The 26,446-nt window shown below is 42.2% G+C and overlaps 1 protein-coding gene and 1 pseudogene across 3 annotated transcripts in view; one reads left to right on the top strand and one right to left on the bottom strand.

Annotated features, from left to right (window-relative positions):
- The window catches only part of VPS35L (VPS35 endosomal protein sorting factor like), a 143,805-nt gene that overhangs the window by 100,933 nt on the left and 16,426 nt on the right, over positions 1–26,446 (bottom strand). For all 3 annotated transcript variants that reach the window (XM_055561830.1, XM_055561828.1, XM_055561829.1), the window contains exons 3-8: positions 24,627–24,794; positions 20,697–20,819; positions 17,987–18,011; positions 14,917–14,993; positions 10,942–11,070; positions 5,230–5,314 (exon numbers count right to left, since the gene is read on the bottom strand). In XM_055561830.1, the coding sequence (XP_055417805.1) occupies positions 5,230–5,314; positions 10,942–11,070; positions 14,917–14,993; positions 17,987–18,011; positions 20,697–20,819; positions 24,627–24,794 (607 nt within the window). The remainder of the gene's footprint in view (positions 1–5,229; positions 5,315–10,941; positions 11,071–14,916; positions 14,994–17,986; positions 18,012–20,696; positions 20,820–24,626; positions 24,795–26,446) is intronic.
- Positions 25,533–26,412, top strand: LOC129638128 (methylosome protein 50-like; annotated as a pseudogene).

The following is a 26,446-nucleotide window of genomic DNA, read 5'->3' as shown; positions in this document are numbered from 1 at the left end:
AACTGGAGCCTATTAATACAGAGTGAAGTAAGCCAGAAAGAAAAACACCAATACAGTATACTAACACATATATATGGAATTTAGAAAGATGGTAACAATAACCCTGTATATGAGACAGCAAAAGAGACACTGATGTATAGAACAGTCTTATGGACTCTGTGGGAGAGGGAGAGGGTGGGAAGATCTGGGAGAATGACATTGAAACATGTATAATATCATGTATGAAACGAGTCGCCAGTCCAGGTTCGATGTACGATACTGGATGCTTGTGGCTGGTGCACTGGGACGACCCAGAGGGATGGTATGGGGAGGAAGGAGGGAAGAGGGTTCAGGATGGGGAACACATGTATACCTGTGGCGGATTCATTTCAATATTTGGGAAAACCAATACAATACTGTAAAGTTTAAAAATAAAATAAAATTTAAAAAAAGAAATCCCAGAGCTGATCTCCTTCAGAATGGACTGGTTGGATCTCCTTGCAGTCCAAGGGACTCTCAAGAGTCTTCTCCAACACCACAGTTCAAAAGCATCAATTCTTCGGCACTCAGCCTTCTTCACAGTCCAACTCTCACATCCATACATGACCACAGGAAAAACCATAGCTTTGACTAGACGAACCTTTGTTGGCAAAGTAATGTCTCTGCTTTTGAATATGCTATCTAGGTTGGTCATAACTTTCCTTCCAAGGAGTAAGCGTCTTTTAATTTCATGGCTGCAGTCACCATCTGCAGTGATTTTGGAGCCCCCAAAAATAAAGTCTGACACTGTTTCCACTGTTTCCTCATCTATTTCCCATGAAGTGATGGGACCGGATGCCATGATCTTTGTTTTCTAAATGTTGAGCTTTAAGCCAACTTTTTCACTCTCCACTTCACCTTCATCAAGAGGCTTTTTAGTTCCTCTTCACTTTCTGCCATAAGGGTGGTGTCCTCTGCATAGCTGAGGTTATTGATATTTCTCCCGGCAATCTTGATTCCAGCTTGTGCTTCTTCCAGTCCAGCGTTTCTCATGATGTACTCTGCATATAAGTTAAATAAGCAGGATGACAATATACAGCCTTGATGTACTCCTTTTCCTATTTGGAACCAGTCTGTTGTTCCACGTCCAGTTCTAACTGTTGCTTCCTGACCTGCATACAAATTTCTCAAGAGGCAGGTCAGGTGGTCTGGTATTCCCATCTCTTTCAGAATTTTCCAGTTTATTGTGATCCACACAGTCAAAGGCTTTGGCATAGTCAATAAAGCAGAAATAGATGCTTTTCTGGAACTCTCTTGCTTTTTCCATGATCCAGCGGATGTTGGCAATTTGATCTCTGGTTCCTCTGCCTTTTCTAAAACCAGCTTGAACATCTGGAAGTTCACGGTTCACATATTGCTGAAGCCTGGCTTGGAGAATTTTGAGCATTTCTTTACTAACGTGTGAGATGAGTCCAATTGTGTGGTAGTTTGAGCATTCTTTGGCATTGCCTTTCTTTGGGACTGGAATGAAAACTGACCTTTTCCAGTCCTGTGGCCACTGCTGAGTTTTCCAAATTTGCTGGCATATTGAGTGCAGCACTTTCATAGCATCATCTTTCAGGATTTGGAATAGCTCAACTGGAATTCCATCACCTCCACTAGCTTTGTTTGTAGTGATACTTTCCAAGGCCCACTTGACTTCACATTCCAGGATGTCTGGCTCTAGGTCAGTGATCACACCATCGTGATTATCTGGGTCCTGAAGATCTTTTTTGTACAGTTCTTCTGTGTATTCTTGCCATCTCTTCTTAATATCTTCTGCTTCTGTTAGGTCCATACCATTTCTGTCCTTTATCAAGCCCATCTTTGCATGAAATGTTCCTTTGGTATCTCTGATTTTCTTGAAGAGATCCCTAGTCTTTCCCATTCTGTTGTTTTCCTCTATTTCTTTGCATTGATCGCTGAAGAAGGCTTTCTTATCTCTCCTTGCTTTCTTTGGAACTCTGCATTCAGATGTTTATATCTTTCCTTTTCTCCTTTGCTTTTCGCTTCTCTTCTTTTCACAGCTATTTGTAAGGCCTCCCCAGACAGCCATTTTGGTTTTTTTGCATTTCTTTTCCATGGGAATGGTCTTGATTCCTGTTTCCTGTACAATGTCATGAACCTCATTCCATAGTTCATCAGGCACTCTATCTATCAGATCTAGGCCCTTAAATCTATTTCTCACTTCCACTGTATAATCATAAGGGATTTGATTTAGGTCATATCTGAATGGTCTAGTGGTTTTCCCTACTTTCTTCACTTTCAGTCTGAATTTGGCAATAAGGAGTTCATGGTCTGAGCCACAGTCAGCTCCTGGTCTTGTTTTTGCTGACTGTATAGAGCTTCTCCATCTTTGGCTGCAAAGAATATAATCAATCTGATTTCGGTGTTGACCATCTGGTGATGTCCATGCATAGAGTCTTCTCTTGTGTTGTTGGAAGAGGGTGTTTGTTATGACCAGTGCATTTTCTTGGCAAAACTCTATTAGTCTTTGCCCTGCTTCATTCCGTATTCCAAGGCCAAATTTGCCTGTTACTCCAGGTGTTTCTTGACTTCCTACTTTTGCATTCCAGTCCCCTATAATGAAAAGGACATCTTTTTTGGGTGTTAGTTCTAAAAGGTCTTGTAGGTCTTCATAGAACCATTAAACTTCAGCTTCTTCAGCATTACTGGTTGGGGCATAGACTTGGATTACTGTGATATTGAATGGTTTGCCTTGGAAACGAACAGAGATCATTCTGTCGTTTTTGAGATTGCATCCAAGTACTACATTTCGGACTCTTTTGTTGACCATGATGGCCACTCCATTTCTTCTGAGGGATTCCTGCCCGCAGTAGTAGATATAATGGTCATCTGAGTTAAATTCACCCATTCCAATCCATTTCAGTTCGCTGATTCCTAGAATGTTGACATTCACTCTTGCCATCTCTTGTTTGACCACTTCCAATTTGCCTTGATCCATGGACCTGACATTCCAGGTTCCTATGCAATACTGCTCTTTACAGCATCGGACCTTGCTTCTATCACCAGTCACATCCACAGCTGGGTATTCTTTTTGCTTTGGCTCCATCCCTTCATTCTTTCTGGAGTTATTTCTCCACTGTTCTCCAGTAGCATGGTGAGCACCTACTGACCTGGGGAGTTTCTCTTTCAATATCCTATCATTTTGCCTTTTCATACTGTTCATGGGGTTCTCAAGGCACCAGTCCTCATGTAATATACAATCAGGTTTACTTATGTATTCTGTGAATCTCCTCTTTGTGGCACAGCTCACAAAGGCCTGGATTTTTGTTTCCTATTTGCTGACATCCTCAGCGCCCAGCAGAGCGCCCGACACTACCTCCCTGGATCATCTGAACCCAGAGATCCTAGATGTCTCTTTCTGGCTCAGTTGGCTCCCATTCCCTTTTCTCCTGGAAAGAGCATCAACCTTTCTTCTTTGGGGTATCCCAGCTCTGGATTATCTGCATATTCCCTCCTCCAGAGCCCATAACTGGCTCAGGGACTGACGAGTGATCCAAGCCAAATCAATGAGATGAATTCCAAGACTTCTGCTGGAAAGTGTGGCTAGAATTCCCTTCCTTCTCCTGGGACTACTAGCAGCAAAGCTGATAGAAGCTGGGGACACCTTGTGGAGCTTGAGAATGAAGTCAACCCAAGAAAAAGTACTAGAAAAAGACACAGTTCTGAAGATACTGGTTGAGTTCTTGAATCCAGCTGTACCTGAAGCCAGAAATGACCCCTGGACATTTCAACATAAGCCAATAAATACCCTCCCTTCTCCAAGACTGGTATGAGTTAGTTTCTCTATCACTTGTTCCAGTTAATACGCTCAGGTCCTCGGTCTCCTATGCAGAAATATATGGCCACTCTGAATGACATTTTGTTTCCTAACACACTTGACCTTTCAATGGGTTACAGGCTAGACTTGCCAGGTTGCAAGCCCACTGGCAAGGCAGCTAACGTTATGTGCCAACACCCTCTGCATTCAGTTCTCAGAAGGAGACTGTCTCCTAGTTCTTGCAGGGCTCCTCACTGCTGAACGTCACGTACAGCCCACAGGCTGCATGGTCTGGGCAAACTGCTAATGGCATGATGTCTTGGCCATTGACCATCACAAGCAGCATGGAGACTTCCTGTTTCTCCAAGGGACTCCTGGTTAATTAATCTCTTCCATCTAGGTCTCTCTGCCGGGCTCCCAAAGATCATTTGGCTTGAGGGGTTGAGCATGTGACAAGGGGCAGCCACAATGATGCAGGAAGACCTCATAGGAGCTGCAGCCATCATCCATGGGACAGAGACTGGAGGCTTAGACTAAGGTTTCAACAGAGAAGACAGAAAAATGGAGTACTGGGGAGAAACTGAGGAGGCTGAAGAGAAGAACCTGGTGATGGACTGTATGTGGGGCATGGTGAGAAGATGCTCAGATTTCCAGAGTGGGCAACAGGGTGCATGGTACCGCCATTCCCTAGGACAGAAACCCAGCATGGGTGGGGAAGGGCTGGGAAGAGATGCCGGGCTGAGTTCTGAACAAAGTGGGTTCCAGATGCCATGAGCTGGCTGGCAACGGATCAAGGCCTGGATAGGACGTGTGCTCCCCAGCCCGCCTCACTTCGCTCACTTACCTTACTAGCCTATCAGAAGGTGGGAAACAAGTAATGTAAAATTCTTTCTGGAGGAGGAAATGGCAACCCACTCCAGTATTCTTGCCTGGGAAATGACCTGAGCAGAGAAGCCAGGCGAGCTACAGTCCGTCCACGGGGTCACAAGGAGTCAGACACAATTGAGCAAATGAGAGCATGAGCACGCACATGTGCACATGCACACACACACACCTATATATAAAACAGACAGCTAAAGAGAACCTACCATGTAGCACAGGGCCTCTACTCACTGCTCTGTGGTGACTTAAATAGGAAGGCAATCTGGGGAAGAGTGGATACATGTATATGTGTAGCTGATTTGCTTTGCCACACAGCAGAAACAAGCACAACGTTATGAAGCAGCTATACACCAATAAAAATTAAGTTAAAAAAATAAAATTCTTTCAAAAACAGCACTCTTATTAATGAGCAGGTGAGCAAGGTTAAGGGTGAGGGTTTTGATTTCCTTTGTGACTTACCTCAAAAATGAAACCACAACAGAACGTATTTTAAAGCAACTCGACCATCCAACTTCTGGCAAAACAAACTACTTCTTAGATTTAAGATGAATAAAACTAGTACTTACCAAATGTATCGAGTATATCAGTGATAAGGACAAATTTGCTTGGGTAGAACTGAATAACACTTGTGTCCGAAAGAAGCTTTGAGCACTAGAAAAAGAGAAGGGAAAAGTCACTCTGTCATGTCTGACCGGGTTGAAACACTCCAAGCCTGGAAATGAAAGGATTTCTACAGACAAGTGCAGGTTTTTACCATGGGCCAGGCCTGGTGCTAATCTCTGGAGGTATAATTACAAGAAATACCACTGTGCTTTTGACAAAGGGAGTCGACTCTGCTCCTAACAGAGCCTCTTAAGGAATGGCACCATCACCTGCCTCCAGAAAAGCCACAACTCAGGAATCTTATCCAGAGGGTCTGAACTAGGATCAGTATGTAGTCACCAGGAAAGTCAGCCATCATCCTTGCAGGTGACTCCATCTTTTCAGTATGGCCTCCTCTGGTTTATTTCAGAATGGTCTTGATTCTTAAATGTTCTTTTCTATGAAATGACCCCATAGGTTCTCCAGGGCTTCCTACACTAGCATCTATTATTTATACTCACTCTTAAATTTCCTTCTAAAAGGAAACTTGACAAGTTTCAAAGAGTTACATGTTTCTCTGGAACTGTGCTCTGCAACACCAGGAACATTTTGGGTTTGCAGGAAATTGCTCAATCCCTCCAGCATCACCTACGCCAGAAGGCCATTGACACGTTCAGGACTCAAAACAGATTACAGCCACACAACGTGGCCCTAAACACCCCAGATAAAGTCATCTCGTAGAATCAAAAACAAAAATCTATCTTTACTTTGAAGAATGCAAAGTGATACCCTGAAGTCTTGACAGATTCAAAAGTCTGGATAAGTAACTAGATAAACCTTGCCATAGTTTATCAGAGATAAAATATGTCATGTAAAAACCAAAACTATTTGGACATTTAGAAAGAGTCCTTTCATATGTATGCATTTTCAATGTGCAGTGAATGGCTAGAAAGTTCATCTTAACAAGAGGTAGACTGACATGTGTTTTCAGTTTGGCTTTGTTACCCAATATCTAAATTATTATATTTATCAAGTTTCTCTTTAGCATTATCTAATTAAAAGTAAATAACGTGTCCAATTTGTGAAGCAACCTCTCATAGCCCAAATGTTATTTGGGGGTTGGAGATGAGGGGAACGTAAGCTGTGAAAACAATGGCATCGACGCCAAGCGTGGCATTTGTATCTACACAGAACTCCATTTCCTGACACCTTGCTCTGTGTTTTTCACATGCCCTTTATGAGAGCTCCAACTTAAACAATTACCCCATGAGACTTCAGGGCTTGGAGAAAACAAACAGCTCTGAATCTTAGAGACTGTTTACAGTACACAGCGCTTGGTTCCTAGCGATGTGACATCTCCTGAGTTTCTACCAGAACCCCTCAGAGATGAGTTACTGCCCGTGGGGAGGAGGGAGGGAGAGAGAATTCAAACAAGATTTCAAATTAAACACAGCTGGCGATTCCCAACACTGCATTGATTTGTCTCCCCAGCTGGTGTCACAGAATATAAGGTTTTTTAATCCAAAGTTAAAGTCATATAATGTTATAAACTGAAGTCACTATTTTGAAGATTCCACAGCTATTTTTTTAAAGCTTTGCTGCAGTTTCCTAAACTAATAAAAATCAGGCACCCCGTGGTATGTACTAAAAACAGAGTTCCTGCTCCTCTCCAAACCTACTGGTCAAAACCACCCGTGGAGGCACCAGGGAATCAGCATCTTAAACAAGGGTTCCAGGTTCTGCACTGACACAAGCCCGTGACACTGGGCTCGTGAAATCCACAATCTGTACTACCCTCTGAATGGAATAAGCGTTCTACAAACCAGGGGTTCTTAGCTTCAGAAAAACCTGGGGAACTCTGTGAAATAACAGTGCCTGGGATTCTGATCGATCAGCTCCAGTGTTCAGCTTGGAAAACAGGATTTCTTAAAGCTCCCAAGTGATTCTAATGTGCAGCCAAGGTTGAGAACCATTGTTATAAACATTTCCTGAGCAACTGACTGGTCAATTACCTGCCTGAAATACTTGCTATCAAATTTATCAACACTGCAGAAAAAATACTAAAGGAACGTTTTTCATTTGTTGCCAATTAATGATATTCTAGAAAGAAACTAACAATTTCAAAAACTAAGTTGGAACTAAAAAAACAAAAATTTAAACCAAAGCAAATGAATAAATTAAAAGATAACCTATGATTGAGTACTAAAAAACCATGACTATATGGATGGATGGATGGGAGCAAAGAAGGAAGGAAGCAGACTAATCAGAGGACAATTATCGCCTAGAACATATATTTTTTAAATCCTAAAAATCAGTAAGAAAGATACAAATAACATAATGGAAAAATGAGCAAAAGGAATCAACAAAAGGCATCTTACAGAAAAAGAAACTCCAGTGGCCAATAAATGTTTGAAGAGATGCTCAATCTTATTATAATCAGGGAATTGCAAATTAAAATCACAATAAAATATGATTTTATTACCTCCTAAATTGAAACAATTAAAATAGCACGTCTGCTCATACCAAATGTTGGTAGGCTGCCGACCAGCACAGACTCTCACACTCTGCCACTACGGTGCAGGCTGGCACAGCTACTGCAGAACGTAACTTGGCATCATCTGGCAAAGTGGACGAGGCACACACCACACACCTGAGCTATTCTACTTTTAGGTATGGGCCTTCATTAGAGAAACACTTTATATGGCCACCAGCAGACATGACTAGTGTTCACATTGTTCATAATAATGAAAAAGGAAAAAGAAAAGAAAAGAACTGGAAACTCATCAACAGAATGAATGATACATAATTTATGCATCAGTAGATGAATTCTCCTGGAGAAGGAAATGACAAACCTCTCCATCTGATCTATAGGGTCAGCACAATCCCTATCAAAATCTCAGAAGGTTTTTTGGTTTTGTTTTTTTGGTAGAAATTGACCCTAAAATTCACATGGATACACAAAAGACCCAGAAGAGCCAAAACAATTTTGAAAAAGAAGTTAAAAGACTTATACTACCTAGTTCCAAAACTTAAAACTAGCTATAGATCAAGACAGGTGGTACTGGCTTAAGGATACACTTAGAGATCTATGGAATAGAATTGAGAGTTCAGAAATAAACCCTTACATTTATGGCCAACTGACTTAACAATAATGCCAAGGTAAGTCAACAGGAAAAAGTCTTTTCAGCAAATACTGCTGAGACAACTGGATATCCATAAGCAAAAAAAAATTAATAAATTTAGCGACTCACACTATACATACAAAATAATAATTCAAAATGGACCATAAACCTAGATGTAAGAGCTAAAACTATAAAACTCTGTAGAAAAAAATAGGAAGAAATTCTCATGACCCTGGGTTATGCAAACAGTTCTTGGAAAGAATTCCAAAAGCATGGGCCAAAAAAGGAGAAAACTGATAAACTGAACTTAATTAAAATTAAAAACTTTCACATTTTAAAAGATAACATTATGAAAATGAAAAGACAAGCCACAGACTAGGAGAAAAATACATGTACATCATGTATTTGATAAAGAATTTATATCAAGGATAAAAAATTGTTACAACTCAGCAAAGAAGATAAATGAAATGACTTTTTAAATGGGCAAGTCTTGAATGGACAGTTCACTAAAAGAAGATATAAAAATGACCAATAAACATGAAAAGACGCTCAACATCATTAGTCAGGTGGGATATGCAAATTAAAATGTCATGAGATACCTCTTTACACCCAATCATATGGCTATAATCAAAAAGACAGACAATAACGAAACGAGTGATGGAGAAGATATAGAGGAACTGGAATCCTTGTACAGGTGGGAATGCAAATGCTGCAGCTATTTTGGAAAGCAAACTGGCCATTCCTCAAAAAGGTAAACATAAACTTACCATATTATTTAGCAATTCCATTCTTAGGAATCTATTCAAGAAAAATGAAAATATATGTCCATATGAAGACTTGTATGCAACTGTGAACAGCCGCATTATTCATCACGGTCAGAGTGGAGACGACCTAAATGGCCACCAACTTACTAATAGATAAGAAAAACGTGGTTATGCCTGCGGTGGAATACTACCCTGCAGGAAAAAATACTACCCTGCAGGAAAAAAAAAAGTGCTGATGTAACAACATGGATGGACATCAAAAACATGGTAAGTCAAAGAAGCCAGAGGCAAAAGAATGACCCCACGTATATGAAATGTCCAGGAAAGGTAAATTCACAGAATCAGAAAACAGATCAGTGGTTTTTCTGGAGCTGAAAGTGGCAATAGCTATGAAAATGTTCTAAAACTAGATTGTGGAACAGCTGTGCAACTCTGTAAGCTTACTAAAAATTACTGAATTGTACATTTACAATGGTGAATTTTAGGACATGTAAATTATCTCAATAAAGTTGAAAAAACAAAACAAAATAAAATCTTACTACAGAGCAAATAAAGGGAACTGCGCTTCCTTTCTCCATACTCTGCGCCTTCACCAGCTTTTTTGGATAAAGAAGGTAGCCTTTAAAGTACTGAAAGTCAAATAATTAGTATTAACCAGATGTGGAGTTAATTAAACACTTTTATGGTTCTTTTCTTTGGATACACATGAATCAAATCTCCAGATGTAAACCTCTTAGAAGTCACAGTTCTGTGCTACAAAACTCTACGGAGAGATGCTGCCAACGAAAACATTTTGAAGACGCTCTTGTTAGTTTAGCTATTTTCTCACTTGAGCCACTCAGCAAGCAACCTCCATCAAGTGCCTCCAGGATGAGAGAAACCTTCAGATATTTACTTTGTCAACTAACAACTGTGAAGGAAGGGAAATGGGCTTGGGTTTGCCTCTATCATGAACACCAAAATAAACAGTACCTGCCACACAAAGTGTTATCCTTAATGCTTTCAAGTACCCAGTGTAAAGACTCTCAGACTCTCCTAACCCTCCTCCAGAAAAAAAGGCAAGAAAACAAATGTCACATTCCCATGACAAGAAACAAGAATGAGAGCTAGTACTTCTGAACTAAAATGGCTGTTCAGCAATTCTGTTACCTCTGCTCTGAAAATCATAACGCATACATCAGTCCTTGTATAGTGTACTTCTGGACATGTTTTGCCAAGACAGGATGTTTTTATGATTCAAGAGACAGGATAAGCTGTTTTCCCTACAGAACTTGCTCTTGTAATCCAAAAGTTGTCATGGATCAACAAACAGGACTCAGCAAATGTACCTCTGACACTATAAACACATTGTCTATGCCACATCATTATACAGAACATGACCCCAAAATGCATACATCAGGAACATAGAACCATTGGTCCCAAAGATAAAAGAAAATCTGGTTAAGAAAACCCAAAACACAGTTGCTCAATCTTTAGTCTATACAGATCATAAATATGTCAGGGGCTGTAACAGGGCCAACAAACTGCACAACCCTGGGGGGACCTCAGTAATTCTGTAATCTAGGGTGAAATTTCCTGGAATTATACCATGCATAATCTATACAGCTGCACATGGTGGCCCTGGGATTAGCCATCTCTTAAAAAACACGGACTCATAATCATGGACTTTCACAGGAGGTAGGTGAAAATGGAACAGGTGAAAAAATTAGGGTAAGACCCTGAAGGCAGGCCTCTGAAAACCCTAATTATCCACAAAGGAGTTTTACAAAGGAAATTCTGGAGGAAAAAAAAAAAACTCACTCAACCTGACCTGGATGACTATTTTTAGAGCCTTCACTTTCTGGTCCGAGGCCCAGGCGTCCTTCAGCGACTGGTTGAGCTCCTCTATGCGGTTTACATAATCCTGTTGAGTCAAATTCAACAGTTCCTTTTGGGATCCCTGTGGGCAGAAAGTAGAAAGGCACATGTACAGAAGAAAAACATTTTGGACTCCCCACCCCCATGAATATTAGCTGAGTTTTGATCTGTAGGTTGTCCTCATATCCCAAGCAAGATCGACAGTTCTGTCTTGTGATCAAAGAAGTTCTTTGAGTTTACTGCAAAGATGGGCAGAGGGCAATGATTGGGAGACTGGCCTGGAATGTAAGTCAGACCTGAGCCCACTCCCAGCTCAGTCACATTCTAGCCATATGACTCAAGATCAGCTGCTTTCCTCTCTGAGTCTCCTCTGTGAACAGTGATAACAGGACTTACCTTTATTCAACACATAGTTAATGGGGCATGTTTTGAGCTAGCAAGTATGGTATACTAGATGTCCCAGATACAAAGTTGTACAAAAAGACATTACTTCAGGACTAACAGAGTTTAAGGTACAGAGGACAAGATGGACCCTAATACAGAGACAAATATTCAGGGAAACCAATTCTACAAAGATACATATCACAGTGTATCTAAATCTGAGGTGTCCACTGTAAGAAGCACAATTATTTTATGTATCACTAAGGAAGAAAAAATGCTGATGGTGGACATCCACCAATTGAGAGAGACAGCTCAATTTCAGGAATATGCAAATGTTGAGGAAAAGGTTCACCTTAGTCTAGACTGGTGGTCAAGAATGGTTTCCTGGAGCAAGTGATGCTTGAAACAAATTCTCAGTGGGGTGCAGGTATTAACTAGGCAATGGAGGGGTATTAACTAGACCAAGAAGAGTGCATTCAGGACAGAGAGCAGACTCAGCAAAAACTCATGGCAGAAGCAGGTGAGGTCATCACTGGGATGAAATAACAACATATTGTAAAGACCAGTACCACTGGCACACAGTACATGCTTATTAATCGTTGACTTATTGTTAAGATGCTGATTACACAGCTCACAGGAGTGAAGGTCATGCTAACAACCCACGTGAGGAGACTGGGAACCAAATCCTTTTTATATGAATGTTCCCTGGAATCCAAAGTGAAGAACTTTTTTTTTTTTTAATTGAAGTATAGTTAATTTACAACATTGAGCTCATTTCTGGCAAGGCTTCTGTAGTGTGGTGGTTATCACGTCTGCTTTACAACACGGAGTTCATTTCTGGTGTACAGTAAAGTGATGCAGTTATATCACGTATGTATATATATTCTTCTTCATATTCTTTTCCATTACAGTTTATTATAAGATATTGAGTATAGTTGCTTACTGTGCTGTACAGTAAGTCCTCGTTGTTTCTCTATGTTATATACAGTAGTTTGTATCTGCTAATCTGAAACTCCTAATTTATCCCCCCACCCTTTTCCCTTTGGTAACCGTAAGGGGGAAAAAAAAAAGTTTTGTCAGTCTAGAGCTTGTTTTTGTTTTACAAATAAGTTCATTTGTATCATATTTTAGATTCCATATACAGATGGTATCATATGATATTTATCTTTTTCTGCCTGACTTACTTCACTTAGTATGATAATCTTTCAGTCCATCCACACTGCTGCATATGGTATTATTTCATTCTTTTTATGGCTGAGTAGTATGCCATTATGTATACGTACCTCATTTTCTTTATCCATTCATCTGTTGGTGGATATTTACATTGCTTGCATGTCTTGGATATTGTAAATAGTGTTGCTATGAACGCTGGGGTGTATGTATCTTTTTGAATTAAGAGTTTTCTCCAGATACATGCCCAGGAGTGGGATTGGTGGAACAACTCTTTATTAAAGAAATACAAGTAGGAGGCTCAGGAAATGTGAACTGATCCCAACTGGTCACTTGAACAGAGAGACAGGATTCTCCCTGCCCCTTTGGTGTAGGAGGAGCCACATGACTAGTTTGGACAAACGGGTGGTGAACAGAGCTGCACATGTCCCTTCTGGGCTGAGGCAGTGAGAAGTGACCCCATCTCCAGCTCTGCGGTTGACAACCCTGGAACCATCTGTTGAGATGGCAGCACCATGAGATGGTGGTATGCCTGTCACCTACATTGGATGAGTAATGTGAGAAGAAATAAACCTTTGTTATATTAAGCCACTGAGACACTGGAGTTCATTTGTTTTCAACCTTGCCTTGTCCTGACAAATATGCCATGTTAACCTGGAAGCCATGCCATCTGCTGCTATGAGCAGGGAGAAGCCAGGTAACCAGTCTGCAGAAAAACAAAGACAAAAACAAAACACAAAAAAAGGAGAACTAGGAAAAGTCTGGAGGCTACACAGAACCAAGAGAGACAGCAGACAGCTGCCGGGGTTCCGGGCGGTTTTTCAGTTCCCGCCTCCAGGCCTGTGTGCCCTTGCATTCAGTGTACCCTTCAATACAGTCCTTATTTTCCACATAAACCAGTTCAAGTGAGTTTCAGTTACTCAACAGACAACAGAGCTTTGATAAAACCCTTGGCATTTCCCTACCAGCCAAGGTTGGCTGGTGACATGCAGACTGGGCTCTCCGGCACCCTAATTCAAAACGTCATTACTGAATTGAGAAATAAAATATTGGACTATGAGACTCTGCTGAGCAGCTAACAACTCTGGTCTCAGGGCTAGAAGGACCCAGAAACCAGAGGCAAAATGTAGAACAGAGCAATGGCAACTGCTATTACATGGAAAGAAAAAGTGAAAGTGAAGTTGCTCAGTCGTGTCCACCTCTTTGCGACCCCATGGACTGTAACCTATCAGGTTCCTCTGTCCATGGGATTTTCCATGCAAGAATACTGGAGTGGGTGGCCATAGCCTTCTCCAGGAGATCTTCCCAACCTAGGGATTGAACCCAGGTCTCTTGCATTGCAGGCAGACGCTTTACCATCTGAGCCACCAGGGAAGCAGCTATTACATGGACCTTTGCAATTTCAAGGCATTCCCATTCAGCCCACACAACTGTATTATCTCTATTTTACAGATGAGGAAATGAGAACAGTAAGATGAATGCCCGAGGCTACCCTGTTAATAAGCAGTCAAGCTAAGGCCTCTATACTCAGAATGGTAGTGACATCAGCTAACACTTGCAAAGCATGTAGAATGTGCTAGGTGCTGGTCTAAGCACTTCACATGCATTAACTCATGCAATCCTCTGTATTCACTCTAAGAGGCAGATACTAGGTAGCACCTCCACCTTACAGATTAGTAAACTGAGGCACAGAGCTCAAGTTCTTAAGCACCTTGTCCCAAATTACAGAATTACCAAATAGTAGAGCCAGGATTCAAACCCAAGGTCTGGCTCCAGAGTTTCCCCTCTTACCTACCAGTCTCACCCCTCCCCAGGAACCAGGCTAGTAATGTTTATGAGTGAACTTTGCCAGGGAGAACTACGCAATCCACGTCAAACATGAGACTGTGAGCCCACAGTTAGGTGGAATTTAAGAGAATCCAGAAATCTAGATTCATACGTTAAATTTACTAATTTTTATGAGTTGGCAAAGGAGTCGTGCTCTTTAAAAGCACGGCAGGCTAATGAAAGATTCCAGCAGCAGAGCAGCTACGAGCAGCCTCTGCAGCAGGCATGACCAGGCCACACTACGCAGGGCGGCTTCCCAGGAGATGGTTCCAGTCGGCTTCCCCAGTTAACCTCTGTCCCCAGACGCCCCGGGTTTGCTCAAGTATCACAGTGAGGAGGACGCCTTCGGAAAACCAGCCCGAGGCAGACTCCTGAAAGCTCAGCCAACCACACCGCTGGCATCTTTCCCCAGATTGGTTAGTGCCTCAGGAGGCCTGAACACAATGCGCAGCTTGAGGATTAATCAGAGAGCAGCCACCAAGACTGACTTCGCTTGGCAGAAGCACCGGCAGCATCACTGCTCCTGGGATTCAGCAAATGACTCGCTCACCTCCTCAAAGTCATCCAGCTCCTCCAACCTGGTCCGAACCTTCTCTGACATTGCAGATGTGGCGGTCCCAGCTTTGCCTAGACAGAACAGATTTATGTCACACAGGTGGCTTTCCTCTGTCACCAATACCCTCAAAAGAATGCATTGGTCACTCTACGCTTCATCATGAATAAAGAGGCTGGGGAACAATTTTATTACAAACAACTCCTTGAGATTTTGAAAGCAATATCCTTACGAAACCCAAGTTTCATTAGAAACATTTCTGCCTAGGAGCTGTTCGTGGGAACGCAGCGGGCCAACCTCAAAAGGGTTCCATGACATTTGATATTTACAAACTTTTCACTAAATCATTTGTTTATTCCTAAAGAAAGGCAGTCCAGATAAGGATGCCAAGAATCCATCATTTAGTTGTTTTCCTCAAACAAAAGGCCCTCTCAGGCTTTACTCACAGTGTAGAATTGTTGTACTAACAACTAACAGAACAACAATCCCACTGTCCAGAAGTGGAAACACTAGGGCTTCAAAGCCCTCTCTTCAAGCAAACAGGACTTGTGAGCCGCCTTCCCTCGTCCATCAACACAACGATTCTCATCAGCAGGGACTCAAGGGAGGAGAAGGAAAGGACCCCAGGCCATAAGCCAGTCACAGGGCAGGGCTCTCTGCCCAGCAGCCTGTTGTCCTCCGGAGCCTTCTATTTCAGAACCCTTTCTCCATCTTAAGGGGGTTTCTGTTCTAGACCAGAGGCCTGCTTGCTCCTGCCTACTGAACTCACTCTCAGGAACTAAAGTTTACTCTTTTAAGGCACTGGTTTCGTAGCTCTGGTGTTAAAGCACAGATTTGCTGGGATCAGCTGAGAGCATGGTACAATTATTCAATTACTAACAACTACTAAGATTCCAAATAATTTGATTTTTTGACCTGGTTTCTACTTTCCCATTCATTTTGAAATATATCACAGAACGTGCATATATGTACATTTTAGCAGACCATTATACACCCTTTGTTAAGAGTCCCTTGGACAGCAAGGAGTTCAAACCAGTCAGTCCTAAAGGAAATCAACCCTTCATTAGGAGGACTGATGCTGAAGCTGAAGCTCCAATACTTTGGCCACCTGATGCAAAGAACTGACTCACTGGAAATGATCTTGATACTGGGAGAGATTGAGGGTAAGAGGAGAAGAGGGCGAGAGAAGATGAGACTGTTGCATGGCATCACTAACTCAGTGGACATGAGTTTGAGCAAAGTCCAGGAGATAGCAAAGGACAGATTAAGCCTAGCGTGCTGCAGCTCATAGGGTCGCAAAGAGCTGGACACAACTTAGTGACTGAACAATAACAACATAAAACCTTTGCAGCCACCACCCAGATAGTATATTTTCTTGCTTCTTTCACTCACCGCTAACTTTAGTTCATGAAGTTTACCCACGTCGTTGCACAAAACTGCAGCTAACTCATTTTCATTGCTGCTTAGTATTTTCCATGATGTGAATACATCACAAATTATTTCTTATTTTACCATCAACGGATGTTTGGATTGTATCCTGTTTGGGGCTACTGTGAACAACACTGCTAAGAACATTTCTGTGCATGTCTCCTGGTTCCTATATGCATGCATTTCCTCAGGGCAGTGCGGCTCAAACTTTTACAATCATCACTTAAGAATGTGTTAACATGCAGGTTCTGATTTTTAGTAGGTCCAGCAGGGCCTGTGACTCTGCATATCTAATGAGCTCCCGGGTGATATCACTGACCACACTTGAAGAAACATGGACTTGGGCAGAGTTGAAAAAATGCATTCTCTAGAAGGCCATATATAAGTATTTTAGGTTTTGTGAGCCATACAGTCTCTGCCCCAACTTCTCAACTATGACATGAGAGTACAAAAGCAGCCACAGACAGTGTGCACACAAACTGGCATGGCTTTGTTCCAATAAAACATAATTTACAAAATTAAACCAGATTTGGGCCAGATTTGGCCTTGAGGATACAGTTTGCCACTTTCTGATCTAGGGTATATTCTAATAGTGGAACTGCTAAGGAAAAAGGCTGGGCCATCTTCAATTTTAACAGATAATACGAAAGTGCTTTACACAGTGGTTGTGCCATTTTATACTCCCAGCAGCACCACAGGACGGTTCCTGTTGCTCTACATTCTCACCAGCTAGTGATATGGTCACTTTTTGAGCTCTCCAAACTGGTAGATACGCAATGCTATGATTTACTTTTTTAATGGTTTGGGGTCAAAGTTACACCTATAACAAAGGTGCCCCCACTCTCTTGATTTCTAATGTGCTGTTTCAATCTGCAGAGAACACACAGAGTTGTAGCTGCCATACCAGCAATTTGCAATACAGCACGCCTGTGCTCCTCTGCGCCCCAGTGATATAGAAGCTAAGTCAATGGCTTCAGAATCACCCAGGAGCTTCAGAAATGGAATTCCTGGGATCCATTCTGCAAGATTACTTTGATAAGCAGAGTAGGACCCAGTGGTCTATATTTGCGTGAAATATAAATATATATTTATATATATAATTATACATTATATAAATATATATATATATTTAAATATATATTTATCCCCAGACGACCCTGCTGCAAACCTAGTATGAGATGCTCTGGTCCAGACAATGTCTCCTGGCAGAATAAATTGAGAACTGCTGTGTTTAGGGACCAGTGGCTGATAAAACTGAATGTGTGATTCCCCTTATTGGTGGATCTGTGTTTTCAAAAGGGATAAAGATGTAAAGCAAAGGAAAGAATCTCTAAAAAGGAGAATTTCAACCATTCCCCAGCCAGTGAGGAGGCATACAAGAGGGGTGACTACTGCTCTGTAACCCCAAAATCAAGGTTTCTGTTTTACTCCTAGTAGTAGCCTCTTTGGTCTTTTTTTCTTTCATTCATCATCTAAGTATGTATTTCAATTCTACTGTTTTATATATAATCTAGGAAATAATAGCTTGAACTGAATTAAACATCAGGATTGGATACTACAAACTTTTTTTCTTTGGAAAGCTATTTCAAAGGTAATGGGAGAATTCTCCACCAAAACAGTAACAACAACAAAAACTCACCTTTTTCAGATCCCATAAAAAGATTCTGCAGAGGCAAAAAAAAAACAAACAAAAACCCAATTATTCCACAGGAGTCATCATTTTGTGATAAAGCCATTTACTTATCCAAATGAAAAACAGAAATATTCATTCAAAGGAAGAAAATACTGCTCACTAGAAACTACTAGAGATTCAAATTTCTAGTCAATTCGAGACTCTCAAAGCGAGACAACAAAGAGCAAGATTTTGAGAACGATGGTGGCATGTGACAGCCTTCAGCGCACTCTAATAAATCAAGGTTTCATAACCTTGGCAATACTGACGCTAAGGGGTGGAAAACTGTTGTGGGGGGCTGTCCTGCGCACTGCAGGATGTTTAGCATGATCTCTGTTTTCTCCACATAGATACCAGTAGCACGCCATGGCTATGACAACCAAAATGTCTCCAGACATTGCCACATGTCACCTGGTTAAGAATCACAGCTCTACATTAACTCAATGCAATCAGAAAACAGTAAGAAAAAATTTTAAATAGACCAGCAATTCTGCCACCATTCTTTTTAACAAGTACAGACTCTGGAAGAAGGGACTTGAACCTTCCTAGCTGCTGAGTTCACCCCTTCCTCCCTGCTCACAGACCCAATTTCTGATGGATGCACTGTGAACAGCCCATGACGACCTTCAAGACAAATGTAACTGGACGTGTTGAGTGAACTCAGGAAGTGTTCTTGAATGTGAGAGGGTGCATCCCACTTCTCCCCTTCCACTGTCTAACAATCTGGACATGAGGTGACACTGAACAAGACAGAGCAGCAAGACAGAAAGAGTCGGGTCCCTGATGACTTCAGAGGTGCCACACAGCCCTGGACCACCAGCCTGCAGGCATCTTTCCAGTGTGAAGAGAGATGAAGCCTTAGGGAAGGCTTAAGTTACAATCTAGTCCTCAAGTACATAAGCATTAACCTGCTTACCCCAGTTGAGCAACTTGCAGAGTACGGGGTAAGCCCCGGTCACAAGCCAACAACTTGACCCAGTGGCCATCATCTAAAGAAACAGTGAATTTCTGGCCCTGGCAGAAAATCCACCAGTGGGAGTCTCTGAACAACAGTAAGAAGTTAACCTTCAGGATAGCTCTCTCCACCCCTCATAACTCTCAGCTCCCCCTGAGATGGGACTGTGTGACTCCAATTCTTTTTCTGAACTGTGCTTGATACCTAATTCTTAACATATTTTTTGAGCAACCAATCAACATGTTTTTCCCAACTAATACTGACATACCAACTGAAAAAGAAACTAGGCAAAAAGAAAAAGAAACTAGGCAAAAAAAAAACTAATTTGTTAGAACGGCTCACAGAACTGAGAAATCAGTTGACTCACTAGATTACTGGTTTATTACTAAGGATATTAAAAGATATGAACCAATAACCAGATGAGTTATGAAGAGAGATGATTTATAATAAGAATACTGTGACTTATAATAAGAAATACATGCTTAGTCTTTGTCTAGATACCCGGCACAAAACTCCTAATCCTTGGAATTTACTAGATGAGAACAATCTAGGAGTCTTTTGTTATGTTAATGAGGTGGGTTTATTGCAGCACCAAAAGATGAGGGCTGTTTGTCAGGAGAAGCAACCTTTCAGTCCCACCTCCCTGATTTCCCAAGAGGAGAGAGGGACTAGGGGCAATTACCAGTGGCCAACAACTTAACAAATCCTCCTATGTAATGAAGCCTCCATAGAAACCCAGAAAGATGGGGTTCAGAGAGCTTCCAGATTGGTGAACCAGAACACATCCACATGCTGCCATGCTGCACCCCAAACTCCATGTGAACAGATGCTCCTTTCTTCAGGACCTCACTCTAGGTTTCTCCTCGTCTGGTTATTGGTCATATCCTTTAATATTCCTAGTAATAAACCAGTAATCTAGTGAGTCAACCGATTTCTCAGTTCTGTGAGCCATTCTAACAAATTACTATATGCTTAGTCGTTGTGTCTGGGTCTTTGTGACCCTTTGGACAGTAGCCCACCAGGCTCTTCTTGTCCATGGGATTTTTCAGGCAAGAATACAAGAATGCGTTGGCATTTCCCTCCTCCAGGGGATCTTCCCAACCAAGGGATCAAACCCACCACTCCTGTATCTTCTGCACTGCAGGTAGATTCTTTACCCACTGAGCCTTCAGGGAAGCCCAAAGTGTTAGTTGCTCAGTTGTGTCCAACTCTTTGCAACTCCAGGGACTTTAGCCCAGTTGTGTCCAACTCTTTGCAACTCCAGGGACTTTAGCCCAACCAGGCTCCTCTGTCCATGGAATTCTCCAGGCAAGAAAACTGGAGTGGGTTGCCATTCCCTTCTCCAGGGGATCTTCCCAACCCAGAGACTGGACAGATACTTTACCATCTGAATCATTAGGGAATTAATAATAAGTGAACCCAAAGAGTGGTCATGGGAACCTCTGACTTAGAGCTAGTTGGTCAGAAGCAGAGTAACAACATGGACTTTTGACCGGAGTCTGATGTGGGACTGAGCCCTAACCTGTGGGATCCATTGCTTTCTCCAGGATCACAATTGAGTTGATTTACAGGACACTAAGCTGTACTGAAGAATTGCTGGTGGGGTCAGGGGCAGAGGACTGGGAACCTATATGCTGGAATCAGGCGTAGAATCGTAATAACTAAAAGAAATGACTACTACATCTGAAGTAGACACTGGGAGAAAAGTGTACTGGTACTTACAATAGAGAGCTTTTCCGTGGTAGTGTACCGGGCAAGGATTTCTCCTCGTTTGCTGGCCCAAGGCTCAAAATCTGATCCTACAATGGAGTTATCATCCCTGTCACGTTTCTTTCTGGAGCTGTCCTAAGGAAAGGCAAGACAATCTCTTCAGCAGCAATTGTCTTAAAAAGTATAAGTAACCATGGTGATGATAGTTGATAACAGTATTGGATAACTGAAATTTGCTAAGACAGTAGAACTTAAATGTTCTCATAAAAAAAAAAAAAAAGGGTAAATATGTGAGGTGATAGACAAGTTAACTCAATGTACGGAATGTTTTCACAATGTATATGTGTATCAAACCATCACATTGGCTATTTTAAATACATTTCAATTTTATTTGTCAATTATACCTCAACAAGGTTAAAAAAAAAAAAAAAAAGGCATGAACAGAAGGCAGACAGTCCTTTACTGTAGAATATAATAGATCCTTACAAGGAGGAAAGAAAGTGAAAGTAAACTCACTCAGTCGTGTCCAACTCTTTGTGACCCCATGGACTGTAGCCTACCAGGCTCTTCCGTCCATGGGATTTTCCAGGCAAGAGTACTGGAGTGGGCTGCCATTTCCTTCTCCAGGGGATCTTCCCAACCCAGGGATCGAACCTGGGTCTCCCACATTGCAGGCAGATACTTCACCCTCTGAGCCTTACAAGGAGGAGACCTCCTTATTTGTGAGGAAGCCTTACATATAGCTGAGAAAAGAAGGGAAAGGTAAAGGAGAAAAGGAAAGATATACCCATTTGAATGCAAAGTTTCAAAGAGTTGCAAAGAGAGATAAGAAAGCCTTCCTCAGTGATCAATGCAAATATAGGAAAACAATAGAATGGGAAAGACTAGAGATCTCTTCAAGAAAATTAGAGATACCAAGGGAATATTTCACGCAAAGATAGGCATAATAAAGGACAGAAATGGTATGGACCTAACAGAAGCAGAAGATATTAGAAGAGGTGGCAAGAGTACACAGAAAAACTAGACAAAACAGATCTTCATGACCCAGATAATCACAACAGTGTGATCACCAACCTAGAGCCAGACATCCTGGAGTGTGAAGTCAAGTGGGCCTTAGGAAACATCACAGTGAACAAAGCTAGTGGAGGTGATAGAATTCCAGTTGAGCTATTTCACATCCTAAAAGATGATGCTGTGAAAGTGCTACACTCAATATGCCAGCAAATGTGGAAAACTCAAAGGTAGCCACAGGACTGGAAAAGGTCAGTGTTCATTTCAATCCCAAAGAAGGGCAATGCCAAAGAATGCTCAAACTACCACACAATTGCACTCATCTCACACGCTAGCAAAGTAATGCTCAAAATTCTTCAAGTCAGGCTTCAAAAATACGTGAACAGTGAATGTCCAAATGCTCAAGCTGGATTTAGAAAAGGCAGAGGAACCAGAGATCAAATTGCCAACATCTGTTGAATCATTGAAAAAGCAAGAGTTCCAGAAAAACATCTACTTTTGCTTTATTGACTATGCCAAAGCCTTTGAATGTGTGGATAACAACAAATTGTGGAAAATTCTGAAAGAGATGGGAATACCAGACCACCTGATCTGCCTCTTGAGAAATCTGTATGCAGGTCAAGAAGCAATCGTTAGAACTGGACATGGACTAACAGACTGGTTTCAAATTGGGAAAGGAGTATGTCAAGGCTGTATATTGTCACCCTGCTGATGTAATTTATATGCAGAGTACATCATGTGAAATGCCAGGCTGGATGAAGCACTAGCTAGAATCAAGACTGCTGGGAGAAATATCAATAACCTCAGACACGTAGATAACACCACCCTGATGGCAGAAAGCAAAGAAGAACTAAACAGTCTCTTGATGAAAGTGAAATAGGAAAGTCAAAAAGTTGGCTTAAAACTCAGCATTAGGAAAACTAAGATAGTGGCATCTGGTCCCATCACTTCATGGCAAATAGATGGGGAAACAATGGAAACAGTGAGAGACTTTATTTTGGGGGGGCTCCAAAATCATTACAGACAGTGACTGCAGTCATCAAATTAAAAAAAAGCTTGCTCCTTGGAAGAAAAGCTATGACTAAGCTAGACAGCATATGAAAAAGCAGAGACATTACTTTGTCAACAAAGGTCCCTATAGTCAAAGCTATGGTTTTTCCAGTAGTCATGTATGGATGTGAGAGTTGGACCGTGAAGAAAGCTGAGCGCTGAAGAATTGATGCTTTTGAACTGTGGTGTTGGAGAAGACTCTTGAGAGTCCCTTGGACTGCAAGGAGATCCAACCAGTCAATACTAAAGGAAATCAGTCCTAAATATTCATTGGAAGTACTGATGCTGAAGCTGAAACTCCAATACTTTGACTACATGATGGGAAGAATTGACTCATTTGAAGGCCCTGATGCTTGGAAAGATTGAAGGCAGAAGGAGAAGGGGACCACAGAGGATGAGATGATTGGATGGCATCCCTGACTCGATAGACATGAGTTTGAGCAAGCTCTAGGAGTTGGTGTAGGACAGGGAAGCCTGGCGTGCTGCAGTTCATGGGTCACAAGGAGTCGGACACGACTGAGCAACTAAACTGAACTGATAATAGATATATCTAAAGGTTTACTATGATAAAAAATTTTCAGGTTAATTCACCACAAAAGGCCAACAAACCTATCAACAGATGCTCAAACTCATTAAGAATGAAGGAAAGGCAAAGTAAAAGAGATTATTTTTCAACAATCAGAATGGCAAGATTTAGGACTTTGCAGGTGGTCCAGGGGTTAAGACTCCACATTTCCATGGCAGAAGGGGCAGATTCGATCCCTGGTCAGGGAAGTTCCGCATGCCACAAGGTGTGGCCAAAGATTTAAAAAACAAGGTTTTCAATGACTCATAATAATCCTAGTTGGCAAGGATACAGGGGACAGACACTCCAAAATACTGCTTTGCTAATGAAAGTGTAAACTGGTAAGCCCTTTCTGGAAAACAATCTGGCAGTAGCCATCAAAATCTTATACACACATTGCCTTAACCCAGTAATAAACTCCTAACAAGTTACCCTATAGAAACCCTTGTGCATGGGCACCAAGATCTACGTCCATTCAAGGACCAATGCACCACTGCCTATACCACCACACACCACATGCACAGTTTACGTGTCCATCGTGGCAAATTAAAGCATGTCCTGCTCCTTATGATACAATGCCGGATTCAAAATAAGAAAGTTGTTCTATAAGTACTAATATAGAAAGTTCTCCAAGACATGTGGTCAAGTTAAAAAAAAAAATGTATATATGTTAAAAAAGAAAAAGAAAGTAAACAGATGTATGCAATGCCAGCAAAGAGTGATGGTGAAGTCAGGCCAGGACTTGAATTCTAGCTTGGATGTGACTTAACTTATTTGCTCCTCTGTGTGGTCCTCTTTAAATGAGGCTTATAATACCTTTTGCACACAGCAGCATAGGAACTAAACTTGGAATTTACTGTAAAACTCCAGCCATGCTGTTAGCCGATACTGTTATTACTGTTGTGGCTATTATTTATATATGAGTATGTATGTAAATGCTCAGAAACTACTGTCATAAATATCTATGAAAATACAAACAAAAAGTTAAATGATATGCATTTACACTGGTAATACTGCTGACCTCCAGAGTGGAGAACAGAGTGAGGATGGGTTGACTTCACTGATAATATTTGATTTTTTAAATGAAAAATTAGTGAATTGCTCATGTAATTAATTATATAAAATCCAAAGGAAAGAACATAAAAAGAGTGAAATGAAAAATTTTTAAACGCTTAAAAAAAAAAAGCAGGGGCAGTAGTTTCCAGGATCTACTCCGGCCTCTCAGCAGCAGTGCCATCAGACTCTGCTGCACATTACTTGTTCAATGAAAACCCCCATCCTGGCACCCACAGGACCGATCCAGCTGACAGCATTACCATGGCAGCCGCCAGGGTTGCAGGGTCAGCAGAGGCCGCAAACATGGAGAGGGGGTCGGTCCCATCCAGGACGCTGCTCAGCGGGTCCACCACGGAGCTGGACGATGAAGAGGATGTGGAAGAAGTGCTTCCCTTCCGGCTCACTTTCTTTGTCTTTGACTCTGTGACCTGTGGAGAAAAATTGGGGAGGTAAAATGGAAGTCTCCTATGACTTCTCCCAATGAGACACTCAAATGGGTTTTCCCTTGTTTCATTATGAACTGACCATTTCTTTGCAGCAGAGACCCTTATTTTTCATGAAAAGCTGACATGACTCAGAATCCCAGCTGTTGAGGAAGAGAAGCTGAGAAGCTAGGATTAGGAAGGGAGAGACAGGGCCTCTGTGGATTAGGAGGTGATGATGTAACTGATTTTTCATAGGGCCTTCTTACTCAAAGTGTGGTCTCTGGACAAGCAGCATCCATTGCACCTGGTGGCTTATAAATATGTAGACTCCCAAGCCCCACCCCAGTGGAGGTTGGGGGAAGCTGGAGATAAAGTTCGATCATGCAGCCAAGGAATCAGCCAATCATGCCTATGTAAACAAAACCCCAACAGAAAGTTTGGACACCAAAGCTCAGCGGAGCTTCCCAGTCAAACAGATGATGTGCTGGGAGGTGATGCACCCTGACTTGCACAGGCAGAAGGCACGGAAGCTCTGTTTGGGACCCTGCCAAACCTTGCCCTATATTTGGTTGGTCCTCATGTGCATCTTTTATAAAAAAAACTGTAAGCATAAGTACTGCACTTATCTCAGCTCTGTGAGTTGTTCTAGAAAATTATCAAACCTAAGGGACACGGGGGTCACAGAGCTGAATCTCCAATGGGCATCCAGTCTGACTCTGGGTTGGAGTTGGAATTGTGGAGATGAGGAAGGAAACCTCACCCCTAAACCCCCAAACGGAGGCCAGGGAGGCCGGCCTCACTTGGGTAAGGACAGGGGTATCCTAGTGACTTCCGGTTCAGGCACTGTTGAACTGGAGGAGCTGGATGAGAAGGAGACACTTGTTGTCAGCAAGTTCTGCAAGTGTGAGCACGATGACACTGTGTCTACAGTCAGCGACCTGAGTTCTAGCACACAGCAGAGAAGTCCGCAGTAGAAAAGACTTCTGCATCAAGGTTTTGAACTCATTCTGAGCTCACTCTGGGTAGGTCACCTGCGCTGCTGCCTCTCCCCACAAGGATTCTTCCAGGTGGTGAGGACAATGGAATTTTACTGCAGGATACCGGCTGTCTCAAGCCAGCACCACAGAAGGACTGCAGTGCCTCTGGCTACCTTCCTTCCTCGCTGGCTGGGCCTCCTCAGCAGGACGAAGTTGTCTTTGGTGCTGAGAATGGGACTGTCTCCCTTGCAGACACCAAGAGTGCGAGCTGTGCCCTCAGCTAGCTGCACACTCCCAGGGTGTCACTGGGCTGGTGTTCTCCCCATTCGGTTCTCCTTCTAGCTTTTGTCAATGAGCATTGCTCACTCGCTGTGGACTGAGGCCTTTCCAGAGTGTTTAGAAGCCAAGTCCACAGAGACTTTGTGAGAGATGCTAGTTGGTACCCAATCACAGTGGGCTGTGACTATCAGGTCATCCACCATCTCACACCCACAGAACCTCTCCCAGAGCCTGGAGTGTTGCTGAGCAGACTGGATTTCAGACAAAAAGCAAATCCCCCAGAAGGAGCCACTCTCTTTGCCCCTGCCCTCTCAGTTATGAGGAGCCACATACAGTACGTTAGTTTATCAGATCTGTGCAGTTAATAGGCAGTGTCTCTCGGCCTGGGGGAGGCCAGAT

This window comes from Bubalus kerabau, chromosome 23 (assembly GCF_029407905.1).
Source record: "Bubalus kerabau isolate K-KA32 ecotype Philippines breed swamp buffalo chromosome 23, PCC_UOA_SB_1v2, whole genome shotgun sequence".
Taxonomy (NCBI): domain Eukaryota; kingdom Metazoa; phylum Chordata; class Mammalia; order Artiodactyla; family Bovidae; genus Bubalus; species Bubalus kerabau.
This window is presented reverse-complemented; position numbering and strand designations above follow the sequence as displayed.